The sequence below is a fragment of the Castor canadensis genome, chromosome 10 (genome assembly GCF_047511655.1).
Source record: "Castor canadensis chromosome 10, mCasCan1.hap1v2, whole genome shotgun sequence".
NCBI classification, from domain to species: Eukaryota; Metazoa; Chordata; class Mammalia; order Rodentia; family Castoridae; genus Castor; species Castor canadensis.
This window is the reverse complement of record NC_133395.1, coordinates 117,024,513-117,049,713: the sequence shown is the minus strand read 5'-3', so window position 1 is coordinate 117,049,713 and position 25,201 is coordinate 117,024,513. Positions and strand designations below refer to the sequence as shown.

Genomic DNA, 25,201 nt, shown 5'->3' with positions numbered 1-25,201 from the left:
GATGGAAAGAAACTGAGGTTCTCCGAGGGTAGTTACTAAATCATGGTGTCGCCCAGCTAGTAACTAGTGGGGCTTGGGATCTGATTCCAGGTATGTCCCTTCAGAATCCCACACCTGCTTGTAACATTCAGCGAGGTCAGGGGCCAAAAACAACAGAGAAGAGTAGGCGGACAGCCAGGTTGGAAGCCAGCACTCCGTGCTCTCGCCTTGATGGGGAGGCCTCGCTACAGACGCTCCCAGTGCCCTGCCTGCCACCTGGGCACCGAGTACCTGCCTTTGCCCCTGCTCTCGCGTTCCTCCCCCGGTGTCTCTGCGCCGCCCCCCTCCCGCCGTCACCACTGTAATCAGATCCTCGGGCGGCTTTGGGCAGCTGGGTCGCAATACTGGTCCTGGTGCGCTTGGATCCGGCAGTGCCCCATCCGATCCGCAGCTGGGCGAGCAGGGCATGGCGCAGAGGCTGGGCGAGTGGGCACGGGGGCCCACCGAGGCCACCGGGCTCTACCGGGCTGTGCTGCTCAAGTCGGGTAAGTGTGGATGACGCCACTGGGTCCCTGCCTCCTTTCATTCAAGGAGGGCACACTGGAGCGCGATGCACAGCCCCTGGTCCTGCCTCATTCATCTGCCTCCCCTTCCCTTCTGCTCTTCTTTTCAGTTACTTTTCTTTTTGTCCTTTCTTTTGGGGACCTATCTTTAGAGATACTGCCTTCTTCCTATGTGTGAGAACACACACACACACACACGCACACTTGGATTCCTGATCACAGAACTCCCTGGAGCTTCCAGGTCCTGGTTGCTCACAAGTGCGCACATCAGAAAACCGCGCAGCCAGCAGCAGGGCGCTAAGGAGCCCGGGAACCCACAGCGCTCTGACACCCGCCTCCGCTGTCCTGTGGCAGAGGGGTTGCACCTCTCAGAAGCGTTTTTCTCCAGGCATGCGTGCAATTAATGATTGGAAGGGAAACACACACTGGCTATATTTTTTTGAGGGTGGATAACTGATGTTTTTTTTCCATGACTTTCTGCTTGTTTGCATAAGCGTGTATTGCTTTACTACTCAGGACAATTACAGTGAGATAAACAAATAGTTGGTCTGCGTAAAAATAATTTGGGAAAAACATAGCGATGTAGAAAGGCGGGTGCGCTCAGTAACTGTTTGGGGCTCTTTCTTCTAGAAATAGGCTTGGAGAGAGACATTTAGGGAAGGTGAAATTGGCCTCCGGCCAGGGTTCCTGCCAGATGGGAGTCAGTGATCAGAATATGACAAGGGACTTGGGCTCAGCCTCGGGCAAAGAGCCTGTCTCAGCCAGTAGTCAGTTCCACGACCCTGGGAGCCAAAAGCCGCAGAGGAGCGGTCCGTGCGTATCTGGCAGCAGCAGTGGGTGTTCCGGTCACCTGAGCCCTTGTGCTCTGGGGCTCAATGTCTTTCTTACCCACCCCATCCGGGGGAGATCCAGAGCCCAGTTACTAGCTGGGAACACTGGAATTTCTAAGTCAGAAAACGAGAACTGGACACCACTTCAGGACTGGCGGTACATTCCTGGGGGAGGGTCTCGACTCTGGCTGAGCAGGGCAGTGAGGAAAGAGCCCCCAAATCAGGGGAAGGGCTGGTGGAATGGCTCAGGTGATACAGTGCCTGCCTAGCAAGCGTGAGGCCCTGGGTTCAAATCCCAGTACCGAAAAAAGAAAAAAAAGAGAGATCAAAATAGTCAAAAATCAGGGAAATCCGATTTCAAACCCAGTTCAAGCCACTTCCCCACAAAGCACCTTAAGTGCCCCCACTCAGTTCTTATCTTCCCACAAAGCTGTCCATAATCTGAAGTCCATGGATTTCTTCTAACCTGGAGCCAAGGCTATGAGCCCCAGGTTTTAGCTTTGAGCCCATCCAGCACAGCAGACATAGCAGTCATTCTAGGAGTCACATGCTTGTCCCTTAACACCACCACACACAGCTACAAGCCAGGAAGAGGACAGAGACTGCCGTGAAGAGGTGGGTGACTCCTACTGTAAGCACTGTGTCTTGTCTCATTCAGTTTTCAGAACTCTGAAAGGACGCTGATAATTATCATCTCTCTTTAGTAGATGAGGGGACTAAGACCTAGAGAGCTAGAACAGCTTGCCCATAGTCTAAGGGACTTTTCCCACCCTACGAAGGGGTAGAAGACACATTCAAACTTAGGTCCACCTGGGCTGCAAAGTCACACATCTTCTGGGAATGATAATGGCAAATGGTGGCTGGTCACTTGTTACTGTCACTCTGTCAAATGCTATATTCACCTATCATCTCACCAACTCCTCTCATTCATGTATTCATCCAACTCATGTTTATTGGCCATGTTATGCATTAGGCCCTATGTGAGGCACAGTAATGTTTCATTCGGTACTTTTTTTTGGAGGGAAACTGGGGTTTGAACTCAGGGCTTTGCACTTGCAAGGAGCAAGGTACAGTAATGTATTGGTTGATAAGTAAAACAGACATATTCTTCCTCTCAGGGAGGTAAGTCATGTTAACCCCTGTTGGAAATATGAGGAAACTGAGGCTCAGAGGGTAACATGACTTGTCTAAGGCCACATAGCTAGTCAGGGATGAAGCTGAGATTCACGCCTAGGGCTGTGTGCTTCTGGAACCACTCCTCTGGCTGCCTTGTACAAGGAGAAGCAAGACATGAAAATGGGAGTGGGGTCACGTGATGATGGAGTGAGCTCTTTTTCCCTTTAGCAGTGCCCAAGGACAAGAGGAGAGAATCCGAACCAAGATGGCAGCCATGTTCATGAACGGTAGCCTCAAGCTGTGTGCCAAGAAAAATTACACTGCTAGAAAAAAAATTAATGTTAAAATAATGCATGCTTCCATAGATAATTTGGGAAACTGAGAATAAAGAGGAGGAAGCTTAACCCATAATCCCACTAACCATAAGCAGTCACTGGTAACATTTGGGGACATCTCCTTCCAGTCTTTGCTGTGCATAGTTCACATGTGTGTTTGTTTTGCACTATTGAGATTGTACCAACTCCAGTCTTTAATCCCATTTTTTTCACTTGAATGAAAATCTTTAATGCTCTTAACAGGGTTATCAAGATAACTCGGCTACTGTGACAGGTCTTTCCATACCTTATGTATGTCCTTTGCTCCTCAAAAGAACATCTGCCCCATTTTAGAGATGAGGAAACAAGGTGTCAAGGTCACCTAGCTGTCCAGTGGAGCCAGGGTTGGCATGTTCTTAGCCACTGGGCTTGGAGTGTCCCCTCTGTGCAATAACTCATGCCTGGAAAGCTATGAAGTCCTGTCATGAAAGTCAGGACTTCCCTACCTGGAGTTCAGGCCAGGTACCTGGTGGGGAGGAAGGCGCCTCTGCAGCCTGGACTAAACAGCACCTTCCCCAGGTGCCTGTTCTGCCCCTCGGCCGCCAGGGGGCAGACGCAGCCTCCGTCTGCACCTCTGCCAGATAAAGCACAGGTGCCCAGGGAAATCTGAATGCCAGGTGAGCAGCGAGTAACAGTTTAGTGGAAGTATGTTCCAAATATTGCATGGGATATGCTTATACTAAAAAAAAAAAGTCATTGTGTATGTGAAAATGAAATTTAGCTGGGAGTGCTCCATTTTTATTTTCTACATTCTGGCTACAAGAAATTTAAAATGTGTGTGAGGTGGGGGGACCCCAGGGTCCTCTGTGCAGCTCACAGACCAGATAAGCCATGCCTCATGGCAGCTGGGATGAGACCCAGCTTTCCGAAACAGGACTCTTGCTTCTTCCTGCCCCTCCACCATCCTGTGTTCACGCTTGAAGTCCCCATTCAAACTTGTAAAGGCTGCTCTCCTCCGTCCTTTTATAATTTCTCTACGGATCTCATGACAAGCCTCCCTGCCAATACAGCTTTTTCTCCGCCATGTCCTTTCAGCAGAGCACAATTGGGGCAGTGAGGGAGGCGGGGTATGGTTTGATCCTAGGGCTGTTTTGTGCCTGGCTTCTCAGAAACCTCATTGAGGCCTTGAGGATGTAGACTGAATACAGGGCTGAGGAGGAAGTTTTGAGTTGCCATGGAAACTTCTCTGATGTTTTCGGGGGCCCATACAAGCTGCTTCAAGTGCTTGGAGAAAAGAGAACAGAAATGAAAGGAAAGCCATTTGAGGGTGTTTTTTTCTAGAAGCTGCAACCCCAGCCCATAATAAATGCAGGAAATTTTTCAGCTCCCCTCACGAATCTGGTCCTCACTATCTCCCTTCCTTTTGGTGCCTCGGGTTCTGTAAGACCACAGACTTCAAAGGGACATGACCACGACTGCAGAGGTGTGCTCAGCCTCTAGGATCCCCTTGAGTCCCCTCCACCCACTGTAGGGTAGAGCAAGAATTCTGATCCCCAACCAGAGCCCTTCCGTCTAGAAGAATGGAGAGGCCTCCAGGGACATAGTCACACCCACAGAGGCAGGAGCAGCAACTCAGGCCTGAATCCTGTCATTTCCTGGAGTAAACTCCCAAGGTTCTTTGGCTCCAGGGCCTCTCTTTTCCCATATTCAAAATGGATATAACTGAACAACATGACATTCAGAAACTAGATATCTTTGCATGGAAAACGTTATTCTTCCTCATTTTTAAAAATCTTTTCAGCTCTTTTTCTTATAACAAAAGCAATATATGCTTAGAGTTTTTTTTTTTTAAGTCACAAACATTACAGAAATATAGTGAACAGAGAAGGGCCTGTAATTTTATTCCATAGAACAAACTCTTTAACATAAACAAATCTCAAAGGGAAGATGTTAAAATTCCATTTTCTTGGGCTGGGGGTGTGGCTCAGTGGTGGAGTGCTTGCCTTGCATGCATGAGGCCCCGGGTTCCATCCCCAGCACCATACACACAGGCACACACACACATATACACACAAATCCATATTTAGGCCCCCCTCAAAGACTCTGATACAGCAGTCTATGTTCCCATAATTCCATCTTAACTCTTTTCCTATGATATTTAATAATGACACTTAAGACACATTAATCTAGAAATGACTTTTGCTACCAGACAAGGGCATATGCCTCTGATTGGTTCTCTATGTATAGTCTAATTTTTGTCTTGGAACAAAATGGAGGGGGGAACACACTGCATGTGATTTGCAGCTGGATTTCCTCCCACACATGGGGACATCTTTTTCAAGTCAATAGACATGCTTGTTGATTGTACCTTATCCCAGGGTGTCACATCTCTTATTGATGGGTGTGGCTTGGGCAATGGTGCTGACCACTAATCTCCCATCCAGGGACATGGGCACAAAGACACATGCAGTTGGATGGTGCTGCCATAAGCCTGGGGATCTGAATGCATTGGGTCATGGTTATTGAGCATCTTGGTACTGTGACAGGAATCCTAACAAGGCTGGGATGAGGCTCCTGCCCTCCAGCTGGCAATCTGGTGGGTGAGCCTGCTGGGACTCCACCCAAGCTGGACACTGAGAAGAGCTTTGGAGGAATAAGTACAGTGAGTCCTGAATAACTGGGGAAAATAGTGCCTAACCTGGGGGATTCCTGCCGCCCACTCCCACACCTGCTTCTTGGCCTTCAGGTTCTCTGGGGCTGCCATCTAGATTTTCCAATAAAGCGAATGCACGGTGGCAACGGAGGTCACTGCTGGGGTGAGCTTCTTCCTCTGGAGTGAGCTAGACTATAGGATTCTGTCTTTGGAAGGTAGTAAATAGACACTGTCAGGGTCCCCATGCCCAGAACCCCTCTCGTCTTCCCAACTGTCAAAAGGCTACTGGGTCAGATGAGCCACTTGAAAGACCAAGAAATGCTCACATCACTTCTTCGCAGAAGTAGCACAATGTGCAGGAAGGAGCCAGGGGCAGCAGAGAGGCTTGACAAGAGTTTAGTGAATGAAGTTAGGGTAAGGTAAGGGTGGAGGTGGAGGGAGCTGGGGAAGGCTGCCATTCAAAGTATTTCAAGAAAAGCAGAACTTGGAAAGAATAAACAAAAGGACTATGCATTGTCTCCAGAAAACTGTTTTATGCTTGAGAATGTGTGACCTTCTAAGTTTCAGTTGCTCAGACTGGTCAACTTGGCGTGACCTGCCCCCTCCTCCCTTCTTCAACCCCATCCCCCATCTCCCTCACTCCAAACACACAGCCACACTGCCTTCCCCCCATCATAACCAGCTCCTTCCCATGTGGGGCCTTGCCACTAACTGTCCACTCTCTCTCTGATTCCTTGTGAGTCAGTGCCCCATCCCCCACCGTGTCCACCCTTCCCAGTCACCCCTTCCCCTCCCCCAGTCTAATCACTTTTTTATGTGTCTCCTTATACACTGTCTCAGTCCCCCCCATGAATGCTGGTTCCCTGTGGACAGAGAGAACATCTGTCTCCATACTGTATCCCCAGCACTTGGAACAGGAACACCACAGGTACTGAATGAATGTTTGCTAAGTAAACAAATCACATAGGACAAAGAAAGCACAAAATTGCATTTGCAGTGCCTCTACTGAAGCTTGAGGTGTGCCTTGGGCCTTGTCACCTTCCAGCTAACCAAGATTCCATAAGAAAGTAAAGTCGGGCTGGTGGAGTGGCTAAAGAGGTAAGAGTACCTGTCTAGCAAGCATGAGGCCCTAAGTTCAAACCCCAGTACCACCAAAAAAGAAAGAAAGTCAAGTCAGACAAAGGCCAGCTTAAGTATTAGTTGCTAGTTTACTTGCCAGTGGATAGAGGATGATGCTAAACTCTAGAAAATTCCAGATTTTCAGTGCAAACTGGTTCTGAAATTAGAAGAAGACCTCTATTATCTGCAAGCACCCAGGCTGGCTTGGGGATCTGCATGTGTGCTTTATTTTATATTTGTTCACTTTTTCATTAGCCACTATTCCTGGCACAGAGACACAGCCAGGCAGCATATACAGAGTCCAGTTCTCTCTGCAGGCAAAGTCCGACTGTTGAGCACTGCCTGTATGCTTTCATCAATGCCATCTCCCTCGGTAGCCTCCCAACCACCCTGCTGTCCTCCACATCTAACAAATGCAGAGGCCAAGGCTCAGAGGTACTGAGTAGCCACCGAAGGGGCTGGTACCAGAGCCAGGCTGACAAGGAGCCTGCTGGCCCAGACCCTTGAGCTGCCACTCTCCCATGGTCTCTCTTGGGCCACACCCTGCTGCTGGCTCCTCTGTGACATTCAGAGACATCAATATCAAGTAACTGATGTGTATTAGAGGCTGACCAAGAACTGAGTCAATATCCATTAGCTCCTTCTGCTCCCCCAACCCCCTTGCACCTTAAGAGCTGTTTTCTCCTGAAGAATTCATCACTGTAACTGGATGCTTGACTTCCCTTCCCTGGGGAAGTTCTGGAATCCACTCTGGCCTAACCCTCCCATTAGAAACAGGGGAAATTCCTTCCCATGGGGGCGTCTTGCTGAAAACAAAGCTTGGCATGTTTCTTACTCCTCATCAATCTGACAAAATAGGTATTTATTTGTGCCTCTCCAACGGGTGGCTTGGACACGGTGTTCAACATCGTGGATGTGGCTGAGCACCAAGTGAAATAGCCGTCACTATAGTAACAGTTCCTTTTTATTGATACCAGAATAAACAGGAATGCAAAGCTGCCTCACTTGTGGGTACATTTCAGCTGCTTCCCATCCCAGGAGTTTAGGAACCGCCCTTTGGAGGCGGCCTTCCTTGCTAGTCTGGGACTTGCCTGGAGTGCACAGCCCCAGTCACACTGCTGTGACTTCCCTTCCAGAGGACCGGGACGAAAGAGAAGTAAGACCATGTCTGTTCTGTTTCATTTGCTGTCAGGCTGGATACTGTTCTGGGGGAGGGGGGTGGAGAGAAGGAGGGCAGCCTTGGAGCTACGCCCTTTGAGTTTAGCTACCTGGGCTCTGTCCCCATATGGATGAAATGATACAGAGATTCCTTCCAGCATTCTGGGTCTGGAAAAAGGATAGGAAACCAGGTGGCACCCAGTGCGCACCCAGAGACAGCCCTGACTTACTGTTGATGTTTTTGTTTAGGAATCTAAATTAATGCGTGATGTGGTCCTCTTCAAATCCATTACCACACAGCATGGTGGGGAGGGGATGTTGCTTAATAACTGATAGACAAAAGGACAGAGTGCCACAAAGTGGCAAAATGGAGAGAACACAGGTTCTGGTGCCAGAGCTCAGCTCAGATTCTAGTTCCTTCATCCACTGGCTGTGTGACCTGGGAAAATCAGATGATCTCTCTGAGCCTCAGTATCTTTGTCTATAAAATGGGGATATCCATGCACCTACCTCCTCGGACTGTTGTAAGAATTTCACAGGACACAACAGCTAGGCACATAGTGTGCTAGTCCCTGGCACACAGTGAGTACGGGTTAACAGTGTGGTAACGGTCACCTTTCTGGTGGATTTGGCTTTAGTGTATTGTAGTACAAAGCAAGTCTGTCATTGGGCCAAAAATCAGTCAATAAAGGACTGGGAGTGGCACTTTTTAAAACTGCTACCAAACCCAGGTGGTTTCTGACCTAGTGGAAGCCCCGGCACCTATGTCTCCGGGTGGCCTAGATCCTGAGTGGCCCTTTGTGGCTCTGTGAGTAGTGGTGCCTGCTGGAATCTCCCCCTGGAGACACCTGCCAGTGAGGTGGCTGGCATCAGGCCACTACCTACCCAGCAGCAGTACCTGGTCTATCGATGGGTTCTGTGCTTAGTCTTGCTATGGAACCCCCATGTCCAGCCCTAGACTCTGTGTGGAGTTGATTCAAACCCCCTCACACCTACCCAGGCTTTCTCCTCATGAAACAGGGAGTTACTGCAGAACAAGTCAAAGGGTCACAGAAATTTGTCTTGAGTCATTGCACCAAGGGGACAAGTGACTCTGATGGGGGCTTCCGGGAATTGGCAGCCAGGAGACTGGAGGTGGCTCTAGACCCTCTGTCTTTTGGTCACTAGCCAGTAAAACACAAATGAGCACCGCCTGTTGGGAGGAAGAAAGCAATAAGTCCGGGAGACACAGTGGCCATTCTTGTCACTTTTAGTGAATGGGTTTTTTTTTCCCTTGCCAGTTGTTATTTTTAAAGCCTCTCTTCTCTTCTGCTTGTCACCCTGTTAAATGGTGAACCAGAAAGGTCTCGAGTGAGGCAGCGGGAGGGAAGGTCACTAGTTGAGTCTTTCCTAACCGGAGATCAGCCTGTGGGCAGTCAGCCTGTGGCTTCTGGTTTAAGTCCAGAGCTGCTGGGGTGGACTAGTGCTCACCAGTGAGCATTTGTATTTCTTGTAGGTTACAAGACCTCCAATTAGCAGGCCTCTGTGTTCTTATCTATCAAGTGGGCTTGTACTGCCTCTTCATTGGGGTTTCTTTAGTACACAGAGAGAAGAAAGGGATGGAAACCTGCTTTGTCAAGGGGAAAACATGTTGCACCTGGAACACAGTAGCATGCGTGATAGAAAGAGCACTAAATTTGTAGCTCAAAGATCCTGGCTTTGCCATCCATTCATGTGTATCTTGGCCTCACTGGGCCTGGATTTTCTCATCTATAAAATGGGCTGCCTCCTGGGTCAAGTGTCCAATGCTCACCCACAAGGCTCCCCCAGGGCAGGAGGACCACAGTTTGCCTTCAGCAAGCATCACTCTGCCAGGTACAGGGAGATGCTCGTTCAGTACATCATTATGTCATTCCACCTTCCATATGACCCCACAGTAGGTATTGCCGTGATCCCCACTGGTCAGAGGCTCAAAGAGGTTAAGCTATTTGCCCAAGGTCACAGAAATAGGAGGGGGGGTACCACCGTGATCTAAACCCAATCTGTCTCCTCTGAAACATCTGCTTTAACCACTTTCCTGGATCATGGACAATTTGTTATCACTGATGCCACCAAAGACACAACCAGAACCACCAAGCAGTACAAAGCCAGATGGAGGAGACATTGGGAACTTAGACAGGTCCAGGCATGGTGATGCACACGTGCTCGGGAGATGGAGGTAGAAGGGTTGCTGTCAAAGGTCACCCAAGCAAAAACTTGACACAACTATGTAAAACAAACTAAAAGTAAAAGGGCTAGAGGCATGGCTCAAGTGGTAGAGAACTGACCTAGCAAGCAAGAGGCCCTGAGTTCAATCCTCAATTCCATACACTCACACACACACACACACACAAAAGACCTTAGACAGCCTGGAGTCTATTTGCAGGATGAGTCCTGGCACCTTGTCACTGTAATTGCCTATCTGTCACTTTATTTCCTATGTTGGGTTTCCAAGCTGCCACACCTAGCACAAGCCCAGTGAGCTCACCCTGGGAGTCTAGGGATTCCATGGAGCCTCCAGGGAGGAGCTGTGGGACATCCAGGGTCACCAGAATCAGACAAGAACCAAGCAAGGGGTTCCCACCATCTCTCTGCCTCCTATTACCCCCACACCTTGAAAGAAGTTGGCCCCAGACTCAAACTGAGTGGGAAAGGAAAGGATTTGCCCATCCTATGGTCACATAAGACTCCAAGATTAGCTGCCACCTGCCAGCTCCTTCAACCCATGCTCAGCACTGACTCCATCAATATTCATGCCATGATTCTCCAGAAGAGGGTCCTCAGAGGTTAAAGACCAACCTGAGGTCACACAGCTGCAAAGAACTGTGTCCTTCATCAGACCTGCTCACAGTAACCAGGCCACCACAGTCAGCTGGACTCACTCAGGCCCAAGCAAAGGAACTTGGTTGTTTTGCTTTTTTTTTTTTATAAACTCCAAGGTTTACAAAGATGTCTGACTATTGGAGTCTCCTAGAGAGTTCGTAAAAGCCTCAAAGGCCAAGTTGCACCCCCAAACTAATTAATCAGAATCCCTGAGGTCAACTCGGATATTAGTATTTTCAAATGTCCAGTGACACCAACACGCAACCAAAGTTAGGATTGCTGATCTAACCACTGTTTTTAAAGAGAATGAAAGAACTCAATCCAGTACCAGGAATGGGATTTATTAATAGCAATTGTTGAGAGCAGATAACAGGGCAGTCGCACCGTGTGCTTCCAGGGCACCATTCAGTTTCACCTATGGGAGCTGAAGCCTTAGATTTGTGCAGTGCACAGCCTACCTTGCTGTGTGTGGCAGAGCTGGTACTGAACACTCAGCTTTGCACTAGGCATTTGCAAGGCACTTTGCTAGTATCAACTTTTATTATTCAAGAGCCCCGAGCAGAAGAGTTCTGTGGCACTACCCATTTCCAAAAGAGAAAACACCAGACCCAAAGCAGCTGTCCTGCCTACTCAACTCTGCTGCTCTTGCCGGAAAGCAGCCATAGACAATAAGGAACAAGTGGGCGTGGCTAGGTTCCAAGTCTGTGGGATCTGGGCCCAAGGCAGTAGTTTTCAGACTCAATAGCTAAGATTCAAATTCAGGCCTGAATGGCTCCAAATTCCATATTCCTTCCATACATACACTTCTGCATATCTTTAAAGGGAATTAATCACATGTAATGTTCTTTTTCTTTGTTTTCTTTTGCGGGGGTGGGCACAGCATACTGGAGACTGAACTCAGGGTCTCATATTCTACCACTTGAGCCTTGCTCCCAGATTTTTGCTTTTTGTTTGTTTTTCAGATAGGGTTTCACTCTAACTTTGCTGGGGCTGCAGATCTTCCTACCCTTACCTCCAGAGAAGCTGGGATTCCAGATATGTGCCACCACATCCAGCCTATTTTCCCCTTCCTGACCTTCTTGATAAATGCCTTTAGGCATTTATCTTTTTCTTTTCAGAGATAACCTGTCTAATGCCCACCTCACCTGTTTGCCCAGTGAAGGCCATTTCCCCAATGGTGTTGGATTTCTCAGAGCACAGCAGCTCAGGAATAACCCAAGACCCCTGCCTGAGGAGGCCTAGCTGAGGCCCAGGACAGCCTAGATTTTCTTGTGCTTTGGAGTTGGGCAGTGCTTGGAAAATGTTTAGTATAGCCTTGAGGGTTGGGTACTGGTTACTACAGCTGCCCATACAGCAAGCATCTTTTGAGCAGCTCCTTTTGTGACAGGACCTGTGTACCACTCTTCCTTACTTAAATTAAAAGAGAGGAGGCTCTTTGCAGTTCTAAAGCCCTCCCCTCCCTACCCTATTCCATCCTGACACACTGGATCTCACACATACTATTTGCTAGAGTTTGGCCCCTAGAGGGGTTAAGGGTAGCAGTTTTCCCAGCTACAGCTCTGGGCTGAAGAACCAGCCTCATCTTTGGAATTCCAGCCTCACCTATCACACCAGGTGTCCTCTCCCATACATCACTGATTTAATTTGAAAGGAGGATTTGGAGTGGAGCGAGCCACTGCTGGTCACTGATTAGACACGAGGTACAGGGCTACATCACTTGCAGGCCCCAGTGCAAAAAGAAATGCAGGATCACATGTTCAAAATGTATCAGGAATTTCAAGACAGAGACAACAGAAGGTTAAACCAAACAGGGACCCTCTTTCAAGGGCCACCCTGTAGATGAGTCCTCCTGAAGGACTGACCCCATGGCAGTCAACCCATGGGCTGCTGGTGACCTGTGGTCCTCAGTCAGGCCAATTAAAGGGGTTTTCTCCTCTGGAATTTAATGGGAGACAGGCAAGCAGAGACTGCCCAGTGGGAGTGAAGGAAACCAGTCCTAAAACATTCCCTAACCCTACTGACGGTTTTCCCAATACAGCAGCCAGAATGACCTTTAAAGACTGAATCAGACGTGCCCTTTCCTGCACTTAAACCCACCCGTCCACCCTCACTCCCAGCACTGCTGGCTCTCTCATGCCATACCAGGCACACTGTGCCTTTGTGTTCAAATGAACAGATCCAGCTTGTTCAAGGTACATGAGTCACACATGCTGGTCCCTCAGCTCCAAGCTGCCTCACCCTTCAATCTCAACAGTCAGATATTAAATGTCACCTCCCCCCAGAGCAGCCCTTCCCCTGCACCTGGCTGAAGGTGGGCCCTTCATTAAACTCTGTCAAAGCTACCTATTTCTGTTCATGGAACTCATCTTCATTTGTAATTGTTTGATTTTATTGATTTGTATGTGTGGTTACTGTCTGCCTCCCTCCTAGAGTGCTGGCTCTTTAAGAACAGGGACCTTCTTTTTTAGGTCCCCTCTCTGTGTGTGTCCTGTGTCCACCACAGTACCTGACAAATTAGTGGAACCCAAACATTTGTGGAATGCTTTTTTTTTTTTTTTTTTGTGGTACCCGGGTTTGAACTCAGGGCTTCATGCTTGCTAGGCAGACGCTCTGCCACTTGAGCTCCACCAAACCCTTTTTTGTGTTAGGTATTTTTGAGATAGAGTCTTATGAACTATTTGCCCAGACTGGCTTCAGAGCTCAATCCTCCTGATCTCTGCCTCATAAGTAGCTACGATTATAGGCAGGAGCTACCAGCACCTGGCTCTATCTTTTATTATTAAATACTTTCTCAATGGCCATTCCTGTTATGGAAGGGCTTTTGATTTTGTGTACTTGTTTTGCATCTGGTCAGATTACTGAATTCTCTCTCCCAATGTTTTGCTGGATACATTGCTACACCTTTTTCAATATTCATTCCACCATCTCCTTTCCTAAAGTTATACAGTTTATTTCTGTTTCCTGTCCTGTCACTTTAGCAACATACAATTAGTTTTTTAAAGGTGGTGTCAGTGATGAAACGTGCAGCTCTGGGACGTTTGGGACACAAAGAGACTAAGGTAGAGTGAACGGCTAAGGAATCACAGTAATTATTAAAGTGTGGTGTAACAAAGACCTGAATAGGATGAGAATTGAGCACATGGGAAGGAAAGAGTGAAGCTGAGAATTACTCAGCTAAAGGATGGGTATAAATAGGCATCAAAAGGTTGGGAGTCTTCAATTTGAATGAGGATGTTCCAATACACTGACTCCCAGACAAGTTGGTCCCAAGGACTTAGAAAATAACTGTGGAAAAAGGAGCCAGGGAACAGACATAGCCAACTGTTTATCAAGTGCCCATTTTAAAGTAACTACAAAATGCTATTACAACCATTTTTTAAGAATCAAACAATTAGAACAAATATAACCTGAAAACAGCCTTATGAAAAAGAAAAGGAAACTAATTAGAATTCTCATTTTAGAAATAGTTCTAAGAATACTAATTCAAGAAAAAAATTGCAGATATGTTTCTACACCTCACACTTAATCTGGCTACATCCAAAGTGTCTTAATAATAATTAATACCTTTTCCAGTTTCCACAACACTTTTACTTAAGTAGTCTTACTATTGCCCCTAACAGCAGCCTGTAATGGTAATAACAGGAATGCCACATGTCTGGCATGCCACTCCTGCAAAGCACTGTCTCTTCCATTTGGTGCCTCCATTCCCTAGCTGTGTCACCTTGCAATTTCCACCCCACTAAACCCCCTCTGCATTTCTGACCCCAACAAGCTGCTAGCCACATCCAGGTTTTACACAGACCACATCCCCAGCAGCAGACTGGAGAGCTCCCGTCCAGTCCATCCATTCATGCAAGCTCAGGCCAGCCAGGGATTCCAGGCTCTTCCCACTTGGCCACTTGGTCTCCAGAGGGAACTGAGACCCAGTGTGTGAGATGGGGATACCTCCTTCACTTCCCACATGTCCTGGGGTACTAGTTCTCCAAGACCAAAACCTCAAATGTTTTACTTCCAGTTACCAATACCAGACCAGACTTGGCATGCAGAACGGACTCAACCTCAGAAAAGCTGGATTCATGGAGGAGTTCATGTTCTAAATGTTTTCTGCAATTACTATAAGCAGCTGCTGGCCATGCAGTGGCTAGTTTCTCTCTCTCTCTCTCTGTCTCTCTCTCTCTCTCTCTCTCTCTCTCTCTCTCTCTAGCACTTCCAAGCATTTCAAGAATAAGGAGCCACTTTGTAGCCAAGGGAGCCCTTCTGCCTGACTCTCAAGTATACTGACAGGTTTCAAGCTGCTCTGGTAGAAGGGAGGTAACACCAGCCAGACATTTACTTACAAGTGCCGACATCCCTTAATTAGGGACAAACAGTCCCTGCCTTTCCCACTCTGCTTTCTGATGTGGAGACAGTGAAAAGCCGAACTCCTCCACAAGCAAATTTGGAACTATGGATAGGGAATTGGACAAAAAGAGGTGACATTTTCCTTCTGTCAGTGCATTTATCTAAACTATCTTCAACACATACATATTACTCCTTTTTAACACTTTTTCTTTTTTCTGCTACAAGCTTGTGGAAAAATAGAAACTCAAACATAATCCCTTTTGTTGCTGCAGGGTGGGGGAGATTGTTTTTTTTGCAAAGTCAGGCCAAAAATGTATACTAGCATTAACCCATATTTTGTGACCCAGTACTACTTTTTTTTCATTAGTTGTTTTTCAGATAATGTCTTGAGGTTTTGCCAGGGCCAGCCTCGAACTAAGATCCTCCTATCTACACCTCCCATGTAACTGAAATTACAGGCCTGACTGAGATTACTATGCTTGACCAGCACCACTTTCCTTGCCTATCCCAGACACTTCACAGATATCACTTCCAACACTGCGAATAGGTTCAATTATTACTTCATTTTATAGATGAGGAAACCAAGGCTCAGAAAGTCAGGTGGCTTGCCCAGGGTTACACAGGTTGCCAAAGTACAACTGACACCAAAACCCTGCACCTTTACCTGTGCCCCACCAGGGAAGAAAGGTGTTTTGGGCCCGCTCTGAACAACTCCTCCATCCTTCTTGACAGCCTCCATGTACTCAGAGATCCAGAGGGAGCGGGCAGACATCGGGGGCCTCATGGCCCGGCCAGAGTACCGAGAATGGAACCCAGAGCTCATCAAGCCCAAGAAGCTGCTGAACCCAGTGAAAGCCTCCCGGAGTCACCAGGAGCTGCACCGAGAGCTGCTCATGAACCACAGAAGGTGGGATGGTGCTGGCTTCCTAGGCCCAGAAGGCATTCTGCAGGCCTCTGGGGCTTGGAGAGTCCCCTCATGGCAGACAGGCAGCCAGGCAGGCCTGGCCACCCTCCAGGAGATGGGACAGAGAAGGGTGGATGTCCCACAAGGTCACCAGCAGAAACTGTGAAGGTCCCTTAGAACCAAAGCCCCATTTTCCCTCCCAGCTACCCACTTCATGCCTTCACTCCAGGTACATTTACTGAGCACCTACTGTGTGCTACAGTGTGCCCAGACCTAGGGTACAAGAAAGAAGGGGACCCAGCTCCTGCCTCCAGGGAGGGAGAGGGACACCTAAACAAGAGTAAAATGGCTGCCTTGCTGAGGGCATAAATGGGCCTGGATCCCAGAGGAGGGACATGGGATCCTCCTACTACTTCACAGAAGAGGTGACACCCTTAACTGAGGCCTGAAGGGAGACAAGAGTCATCCAGGCAGGAAGGTGGGCCTTGCATGCTGAGGGGACAGCACGTGCAAATGGGCAGGAAACACAAGTAGCTTGGTGTGACTGGTGCGAGATTGTGAGATACCACCCAGAGGAGGAGGATGGACTGGGGAGGACCTCAATAGAAGAGGCACATAGACCAGGCACAGTGGCCCACATGGCAATCAAAAAGCCACTCCAGAGGCAGAGATTTGGAGGATCACCATCTGAGGCCAGCTCAGGAAAAAGGTTCACAAGACCCCATCTCAACAAGTAAGTCAGGTGCAAGGCCTTAAGTTCAATCCCCAGTACCGCCAAAAAGACATTTTTAAAGGAGGGGCACAAAGTCTCAGTGCTCCAAAAAGGCCCCTATGTCTAACATGGGGCTCATAGTGGTAGAAGAGGGGACTAGCAATGTTACAAAAAGGCTCAGGTGGCTCTTCCACTGCAATGTACCAGATGCAATGAGTGAGGCTCCTCTCTGATGCCTGGGAAATAGGGACCAGCTCTCCAGTGCCAGGATGAAGGTGGAGGTGGTTCCATAGCTCCCTCTGCTGACCAGCTCTAGTATTGGAGCTGGGTGCAATTATTCTGGTTTTCAGCTGTGTAACACCACCATTCTAGTAATTATCCTTTTGTACACTGGCCTGTTTTCAATTTTATTTTCACTTAGTTTTATAACAAGACCATTTTCTCTGCTTGCCTTTTAGAATTATCATCCTTTTTAATATCCAAAGACATACCACGGGCTGGAGACATGGCTCAAGCAGTAGAGCCATGTGCCTGCCAAGTTCAAAGCCCTGAGTTCAAACCCCAGCACTGCCAAAAAAAAAAAAAAAAAAAAAAAAGACACAAAAACATCACCACAATCAAAAAACAGCAGCTAAAAGACAAACCAGGGGCAATATCTGTAATATAAATAAATGATATTGAAAATAAATATATACACATAAAAATTCTAATATATTCAGTTATCTTAATCTGTAAGGAAAAGATAAGAGTAGGCACAGTCAATTCATAAAAGAAGAAATGCAAATGGCTGATAAACATGTCACAAGCTGTTCTGTGTGACTAATAATCAAGGAAAGAAATGAAAACTGATAACATTTCTTGCCTGCAAGGTTCTAAACATAGAAAGATTGGTTGGTGATGACAGGGAGATTGCCCACTGTTGATAGCAATATATTGGATAACCTTTCTAAGGGGCAAACGGAAATATGTACTCACAATCTTTTAAAAGATCCTGGCCCAGAAATTCCACCTTTAGAACCTCATCCTAAGAAAATACACAGAAATTAAGTAAAATCTGATCTCTGTGGTTAGACAGTCTGAGTTCAAATCCTCCACCTGCCCTGTTATAGCAGTGACTTGCGCTGTGTCTTGAGATCTGGCAGCTCTTCTCTGTAAAATGGGAAATGATGGTTCCATCTCCCAGGACTTCCCAGTATTGCAGGAAACAAGGGTGAGATTGACTGGGGGGGAGGGAAGGGTCTCCTGACAGCTCCCCCACTCCAGGGGCCTTGGTGTGGACAGCAAGCCAGAGCTGCAGCGTGTCCTGGAGCACCGTCGCAGGAACCAGCTCATCAAGAAGAAGAAGGAGGAGCTGGAGGCCAAGCGGCTGCAGTGTCCTTTTGAGCAGGAGCTGCTGAGGCGCCAGCAGAGGCTCAACCAGGTGGGTGAGGACACCCGGGCCCAGCCTGAGCTTCCATGGCTATGTCCTGGCCCTGGGAGAAGTATGGGCACAAGGGACATGGGATCAAGAATCCACCACTGGTCTACAGTGTGACTTGGGGCCAGTGACTTCCCTTCTCTGCCGCTCAGTTCCCTCATTGATCCAATGTCCTGCAAGCTACTTCTGCCCTGTGAACAAGTGCCATTCCCATCTTAGAGGTGGGAATCCCAGCCCAGAGGAAGTGATTTAAACCAGGCTTTGCAAGGGTAACTCAGACTCACGCTCTGTCCCTTACTTACCAGATTAGTGGCAAAACCCATCCCTAGTTTGATTCTGCTTTCCTCCTGAGAGGACCCTTGGTCCAATCCCAGGACTTCAGAGGATAGGACTCCCCCAGCCCCACCCACTTCATAGCTCCACTTCTCCCTCCTTCAGCTGGAAAAACCCCCAGAAAAGGAAGAGGACCACGCCCCTGAGTTTATCAAAGTCCGGGAAAATCTGCGCAGAATCACTACTCTGACCAGTGAAGAGAGAGCACTGTAGAGCTGGCTGTCTGCTGACCCAAGCCCCTCCTCCACCCTCCATACCTGGCAGCATTGGGGGCCATCTGCGTTGTTCACACCTGCTCCAGTAGAAATGTATTTACCCTCCCTGGGAAGCTGGGAAGACCCTCAAGCTCCAGACAGGGAAAGCTGTGGGCCCCTTCTAGAAATTTCCTTCTGAGCACCCACTCCTCTTGCCCCAAAAGGAATCCACTGCCAGGAAAGCCTTCTCCAAGGCCCATTCCTGACTCGGAGCCCTCAAAGGAGATTTTCCTGACAGAGAAGGAGGGTCAGGAGCCCCTCTGGCCTACCCTGTTCTGCTCCTACCTTCCCACCAGGAACCTCCAATGCAACAATTCCACCTGTGGTTGTACCTGAGGACAGGTGTGGGGCAGCTAAGCAAGCATCAGCGACACTGCCTTGAAAGCCACCGAAGGGAGAAAGGCTAAGCTGTCTGTGCAGAGGTAGGGCAGAGCAGCCCATAGGAGGCTGCTTCACCAGGCCGAAAGAGTACTAAGGCAGTTTTGTTAGGCTTGCCAGGCTTTGCCCCTGTGCTTGTGCTTTTATTTCTCCCATCCACAGTTGTCACTGTCTGGACTGGGTAAACACACCTCACCAGGGCTATGGTGTTCCTGCTCACAGTTAAAAAGAGTGCTTTATTGTGCGTATGAACCAGTAGGGATTCTGTTAGGACACAGCTTCCTGCTCAATAGACCTGGGGTAGGAGGTAAGGTTGCACAGCTAACAAGCTTCCAGCAGAGGCCGGGGCTGCTGGCTGAGGGTCACACTTTGAACATCCAGAGCATCCAGGTGAATGTGAATCAGAAACACATCTACCTCTCACTGACCTCTGCCCTGGGGGTTCCCAACACCACCTGCAGCCCCAAGGACACTTCATTCCTTATCCACCCCACCCCAGGAACTCCTGACCCTGGAGGACCTGCCCAGCAAATTGTACTGCTTATGTGATCGTCCCTGTTTTCACCAGAGTTATATGTAATTGCCAATCTGCATTTCTTACTGGTGTGACCACGCCATTAGGCAATGCTAGCCAAAAAGAAAAAGAAGAAATTTTAACTTTTCTATAGCGTTTTAGAAAGTAAATATGCATGGTTTCCAATAGGGCTTCTGAAAATGTAATCAGTAGTTTGAAAATCCCACTGCACACCCATGGACTCGCCTCTTAGTTTCTGATTTCCAGCCTCTGTCACCTGAGACCTCCCCCCGCCCTTCCAACCTGGACCAGCTCCAGTGAATCCACCAATCTTCTTCCTCAAAAAATCCCTTCCTGTCAAGACTCAAATATTTTAACCTTTTGCCCCTATGCCATTTTTAGAGATTTGCAGAATAAACCAGGCCTGAATCATTTCTCCTAAAGAATAAAATCCTCACCTCCGGTGAGGATTGAAGATGCTGGAGCAGTGCTGGAATAGCACTTCCTTTCCCTCCCCAGAACTATGGGAAAAGCTGGCCCTAGGAGGATCTGATTCCTGGAAGCACCAGAGGGACCTACAGGAAGACAGGGATCATCCTAGTCTCATACCTGCTCTTACTGGGTGGCTCAAGAGTGATTGAAAATGTCCTTTTCCTGTGCATGGTGCCAGTATATCAGTGTAAATATAGACGTGCTGCCTGTGTGTATGTGTATAAGTCAGGCTCTAAAGGCCCCTGATGTGACTGTCTTGGTGAGAATGTGGCATAGCTATTTTAAGGATCTGCCAGGTAAGGATTATGCTGAAAAGGCACAATTCCTAAGTAAAGTCCACCAGCTCCCCAAAGGAGTCTTCCTCAGCGGTCTTGTGCTGTTCAGACTTTGGAAGAGACACGAGACTATGTCCTGGATGGAGTAGGACCACACAAGGGAATGCTTGAGGTTCCCCTCAGTGGTCCCCAGAGGTGCTCCTTGGAGATGGCAAGTTGTGGAGATGAAATCCCAGGCGTAGAAGGGACCTCAAGCATCATGTCACCTGGGAGCCATGCAGACACCATGTGCACTCCCTAGTGGCCAGCGCAGTGCTATCTCTCCCACTAGAGAGGCTATAAATCCAGATTCTCTTGTTCCAGCCTCCTTCACAGCTTGGGGTGAGCATGTGACTGGGCATGGCCAATGAAATGGAAGCAGAAGTCCGCTTATGCTTTTCTGACAAAAAGAGGCATGGCTCATGCTTTCCCCTTACCTCTCTCTTCTTCCTGACTTGATTAAGAATATGATCCCTAGAACTATAGCAGCCACTTTGCTACACAAGAAAAAGGCCAAGACAATCATAGAGCCCTATCATTTGACCAAGCCAATGCCAGCTGCTGTCCTTCTCCAGAATTCTTGTAAATAAAACTAAATCCCTGTTTAAGCCATTGTTAGTCAGTCTCTGTTACTTGCAACTAAAAGCATTCCTGATACAAAAGGCCACTCCTGCCTGCCTGGAAATACCTGCAGACCATGTTAAAAATTCAAATTCCTCTTTCCCACCAGAAACCTGTTGGATCGGGATGCCAGCTTCAGTGCCTGGGTTCTCTTTTCCTGTACCTGGCCCCAGTCTAAGAACTGGAGCTAGGGTATGACTAGTTCAATTCCCCCGTGCCAGGAAGCATGCCGCGTGCTGGGGGCCCAGTGGTGGACACAGTGTGCCTACCCTTCATATGTAACATGGCAGAGGCCTCCTCCTAACTGGTTCTAACTGGTCTCCATGCTGGTCTCCTTAACCCTACAACCTGTCTTCATCAGAGCAGCCAGAATGACCCTGGCCTTACCCTGCAGGTCTTGCCACCTTGCACAGAGCCCTCCTCTGGCTCCCAGGGGAGTCCATCTTACAATATCCAAGGTCCTAAGTGTCCAGCTCCCTCATCACCTCTGACTTCCTTCCCACCAGTCTCCCAAGTCCCCAGCCAGCCTGGCTTCCTCACATGCTGGCCAGGAGCACCCTTCCCTTGGGGACCCACCCAGCCCATTCCTTGCTTTCTTCAGGCCTTATTCCATGTTCCTCCTAAATTAGGAGGCCCCATCTAAAATGTCAACATGTATACACTCCCTATGGCAGGAGTTAAGGACATGCCATCTCAAAACAATTCAAATCAGTGTGTTGATTATTTCCAGATGGAATCACTCGAGGAATTGTAGCTTCAAAAAGGCCATTTGGTTCATCTTTTCCTATAGCAACAAGCCATAAAGATTCTATCAGGGAGGAGGGGGAGTCTTCCCCACATGAGGCAGGCCACCAGAGACTGGTAAATTGGGGCTGCAGTGAACCTGAATAAATAATTTCCCTTCCAGTGGAGCTCACATGCCCCTATATATCTGTTAGAGACATTCTAGAATTTACTACCCTCATCCAGTGGCCCATTTGTCCTGTCATTCCTTTACAAATTTATTATTCTTTGTCTAGAAAGTATAAAAGCATCATGCTTTGGTCATTTCTTCAGGCTTCACTCTCTTGTGCAGATCCCCATGTACATGTAAACTTAATAAAACTTGTTGTTCTCTTCTCCATCAGCTTTGTAGTAATTCAGTTCCTAGATCCAGTCAGAGTCCACATAAGAACTAAGGCTTGGTGGAAAAGATATCACTCTTCACACCATCCCTGCCTTATTTTTCCTTGTTACCATTTACTACCTTCGAACCTATTGCATGTTTTACTTTTTCATCATGTGCCTCTCCTAATGATAATGTCAGCTCCACAGGGCAGAGATTTCTGTCTGCCGTGTTTCTGCTGACACCCCCGTGCACAAGGCACACAGAAGGGGCTTAAGAAACGTTTAGTGGATGAGAAGTTCTGTCTCCCCCTCTGCTGCAACATACCCAGCCCTCTCCCAGGTTCATCCCACAGCAGCCCGGAAGGCCCTTCCTGACCCAGAGATGAAACCCTCCTCTGTTCTCCAGGCTTTCGGGGATGCAGTGTGCTATACCCATAGGATCCTCATCAGAGTTTTGTGGCTCCTGCCACATCAGATCCAGCATCAGATTGTATTTTAGGACCAAGGTCACCCAGCCCTGAAGTCACTGGAGAAAGAAAAGACGGCTGCTCCGCTCTGACTTCAGGCCCTGCCCTAAATAAGGAGCCAAGAAGCAACCCCTGGAAAAAAGAACCCTCCTACACTGCTGGTGGAAATGTAAACTAGTATAACCACTCTGGAAAAAAATTTGGAAGCTCCTTAAAAAGCTAAACTTTGATCTACAATTTGATCCAGCAATACCACTCTTGGGGATATACCCAAAAGAATGTGACACAGCTTACTCCAGAGGCACCTGCACACCCATGTTTATTACAGCACTATTCACAATAGCCAAGTTATGGAAACAGCCAAGATGCCCCACTACTGAAGAATTGATCAAGAAAATGTGGTATCTATACACAATGGAATTTTATGCAGCCATGAAGAAGAATGAAATGTTATCATTTGCTGGTAAATGGATGGAATTGGAGAACATCATTCTGAGTGAGGTTAGCCTGGCCCAAAAGACTAAAAATCGTATGTTCTCCCTCCTATGTGGACATTAGATCAAGGGCAAACACAACAAGGGTATTGGACTTTGAACATATGATAAGAGCGAGAGCACACAAGGGAGGGGTGAGGATAGGTAAGACACCTAAAAAATTAGTTAGCATTTGTTGCCCTTAACACAGAGAAACTAAAGCAGATACCTTAAAAGCAACTGAGGCCAATAGGAGAAGGGGGCTAGGAACTAGAAAAAAGGTTAGATCAAAAAGAATTAACCTAGAAGGTAACACCCACGCACAGGAAATTAATGCGAGTCAACTCCCTGTATAGCTATCCTTATCTCAACCAGCAAAACCCCTTGTTCCTTCCTATTATTGCTTATACTCTCTCTACAACAAAATTAGAGATAAGGGCAAAATAGTTTCTGCTGGGTATGGGGGGGGGAAGGGGGTTGAAATGACCCAAACATTGTATGCACATATGAATAAAATTTAAATATATATATATATATATTTAAAAAAAAAAAAAGAAGCAACCCCTGTTCTCACTGAGGTCGCACTCTATCACATACCACCAGCCTACCAGTCCTGGTTTGGGTTTGGAGGACACCCACAGCAGAGACCAGCGCTGAACACAGAGCCCAGAGAGAGCAAACTTTAGAAGTAAGGGACTTTCCCTCCCTGGTTCTGCCACGTGGGCAGCAGGGGAGTCCTCCAAACTCAGTAGCTTGAGCAGGGAAGCCTTACCACACTGTAGGTTACAATAACACCAAGTCCCTGGAGGACCGGGGCCTCACTATTATCTCCGGTTCCACCCCAAATCCTGCAAACTGAGGACGTTAGTTGTGATCACAGCATTTGTGGAGGACGAGCAATGTGACCACCGTAACAATCAGGTCATCCTGCTCACTGTGTAGATGAAGAAATCAAGGCCTTGGTAAGTTAGGGGACTTGCCAGAAGGCACAAAGCAACTCCCAGGGAGAAATGAGATTCACACCAGAGCCATCTGTCTGCAAAGTCTGTTCTTTCCATTATAGCCAGGACTTGCTCCTAGAAAAGGCTCACAGAGGCCCCTGCACCACCAGCCTGAATGTTTGCCTTGGGATTCAGGGACCTCCTTTACCCTCCATTCGTCCATCTGGACTTGAGAGATTTAGCTTCCACCTCAGACCAACATAGACCTATCTTGATCCTGGGAAAAAGAATGTCTACACCCTGATGTGGTCCAGACCGCAGCTATTCATCACCCCCAAACCCAACCAGTCTCTGGGGTCAACCAACAGGTCAGGATCTACCACCATGGGGTAATTCCAGCCCCTTGCAGTTCTGATTTTTCAGTGCCCTTAAACCCTCATCCCCCAACTACCTTGCTCCTCCCAGGACCTCACCTTACTATGTCCTCTACTGCTGAACCTTCCAAAAACAGTGCTCTCATCCTCCAAGTAGTTAACTGCCTTGATCTCAGCCTGCTGGGTTGTCTTACTCTACTCAGGCTGCCCATAACAGAATACCATAGACCAAGCAGCTTAAACAGCATTGGTTAATTTCTTTACAGTTACAGAGGCTAGAAATCCTAGACCAAGGTGCCAACGTGGTAAGTTTCTGGTGAGATCTCTCTTGACCGCCACCTTCTTGCTCTGTTCTCACAGGAGGGTAAGGAGAGAAGACAGAGCAAGCTTTCTGATGTCTCTTCTTGGAAAGTCACCCTTATGACCTCATTTACTTTAATTCCTCCCAGAGACCCCCATCTCCAAAAACCATCACATTGGAAATTAGGGCTTTGACGTGTGGATTTTAGGAGGACACAAAATTCAGTCCACAGTGCAGAATTATTCAAGTTGATGACTGGCCAGTACTCATTCAGAGAGAACATGGGCTGGGCTTATTGTCCAAAGCTAGCCTTCTCATAAGTGAGCTCATCTACTTCCAGAAAAGACTTTGTAGACAGATGGTAAACAGAACTGCCCAGTGCAGGACCCTAGCAATGCTCCTGGGGTTGCCTGGCAATAGCTAAGTGAGCCAGGACCTCACCCCCCAAGGAAGGCCTTCCCACAGGACCAGGGAATCTAAGCTCATCACCTTCAGTGTCTGACCTAAAATGCTCATTTCACCTGTACAGCTAACTTCAGGCTTGCCCTGTAAGGAGGGTGAGCTATGGGATCAGAGTCCCTCTGCTAGGGTACAGCCAGGGTAGCATATTCAAGATGCAGAGAACAACCCGCAACACCAGCCAGCCCTCTATCCCCAGGTCAAGTTTCTTTGTTAGTCCCAAGCC

The 25,201-nt window shown here is 48.0% G+C and overlaps 1 protein-coding gene across 2 annotated transcripts; it reads left to right on the top strand.

The window, feature by feature from the left end:
- Nucleotides 1–365: 365 nt before the first annotated feature.
- Nucleotides 366–20,844, top strand: Fam107a (family with sequence similarity 107 member A). Of its 2 annotated transcripts, none has more exons than XM_020186053.2 (4): nt 366–524; nt 15,647–15,821; nt 17,794–17,950; nt 18,386–20,844. In XM_020186053.2, the coding sequence occupies exons 1-4, from the start codon at nt 446–448 to the stop codon at nt 18,491–18,493; spliced, it is 519 nt and encodes a 172-aa protein (XP_020041642.2). In that variant the 5' UTR covers nt 366–445; the 3' UTR covers nt 18,494–20,844. The 2 variants fall into 2 exon arrangements, with proteins under 2 accessions (XP_020041642.2, XP_020041643.2); XM_020186054.2 differs by lacking the exon at nt 366–524 and adding an exon at nt 7,571–7,730.
- The last annotated feature ends 4,357 nt before the right edge of the window (nt 20,845–25,201 follow it).

What these genes read in the sequence shown, in the direction of transcription:
- Fam107a (XM_020186053.2), top strand. Translation starts at nt 446, where the DNA reads ATGGCGCAGAGGCTGGGCGAGTGGGCACGGGGGCCCACCGAGGCCACC. An exon ending in GGCTGTGCTGCTCAAGTCGG is followed by an intron (nt 525 to 15,646) that starts GTAAGTGTGGAT and finishes CCTTCTTGACAG; the next exon opens with CCTCCATGTACTCAGAGATC. An exon ending in CTGCTCATGAACCACAGAAG is followed by an intron (nt 15,822 to 17,793) that starts GTGGGATGGTGC and finishes CCCCCACTCCAG; the next exon opens with GGGCCTTGGTGTGGACAGCA.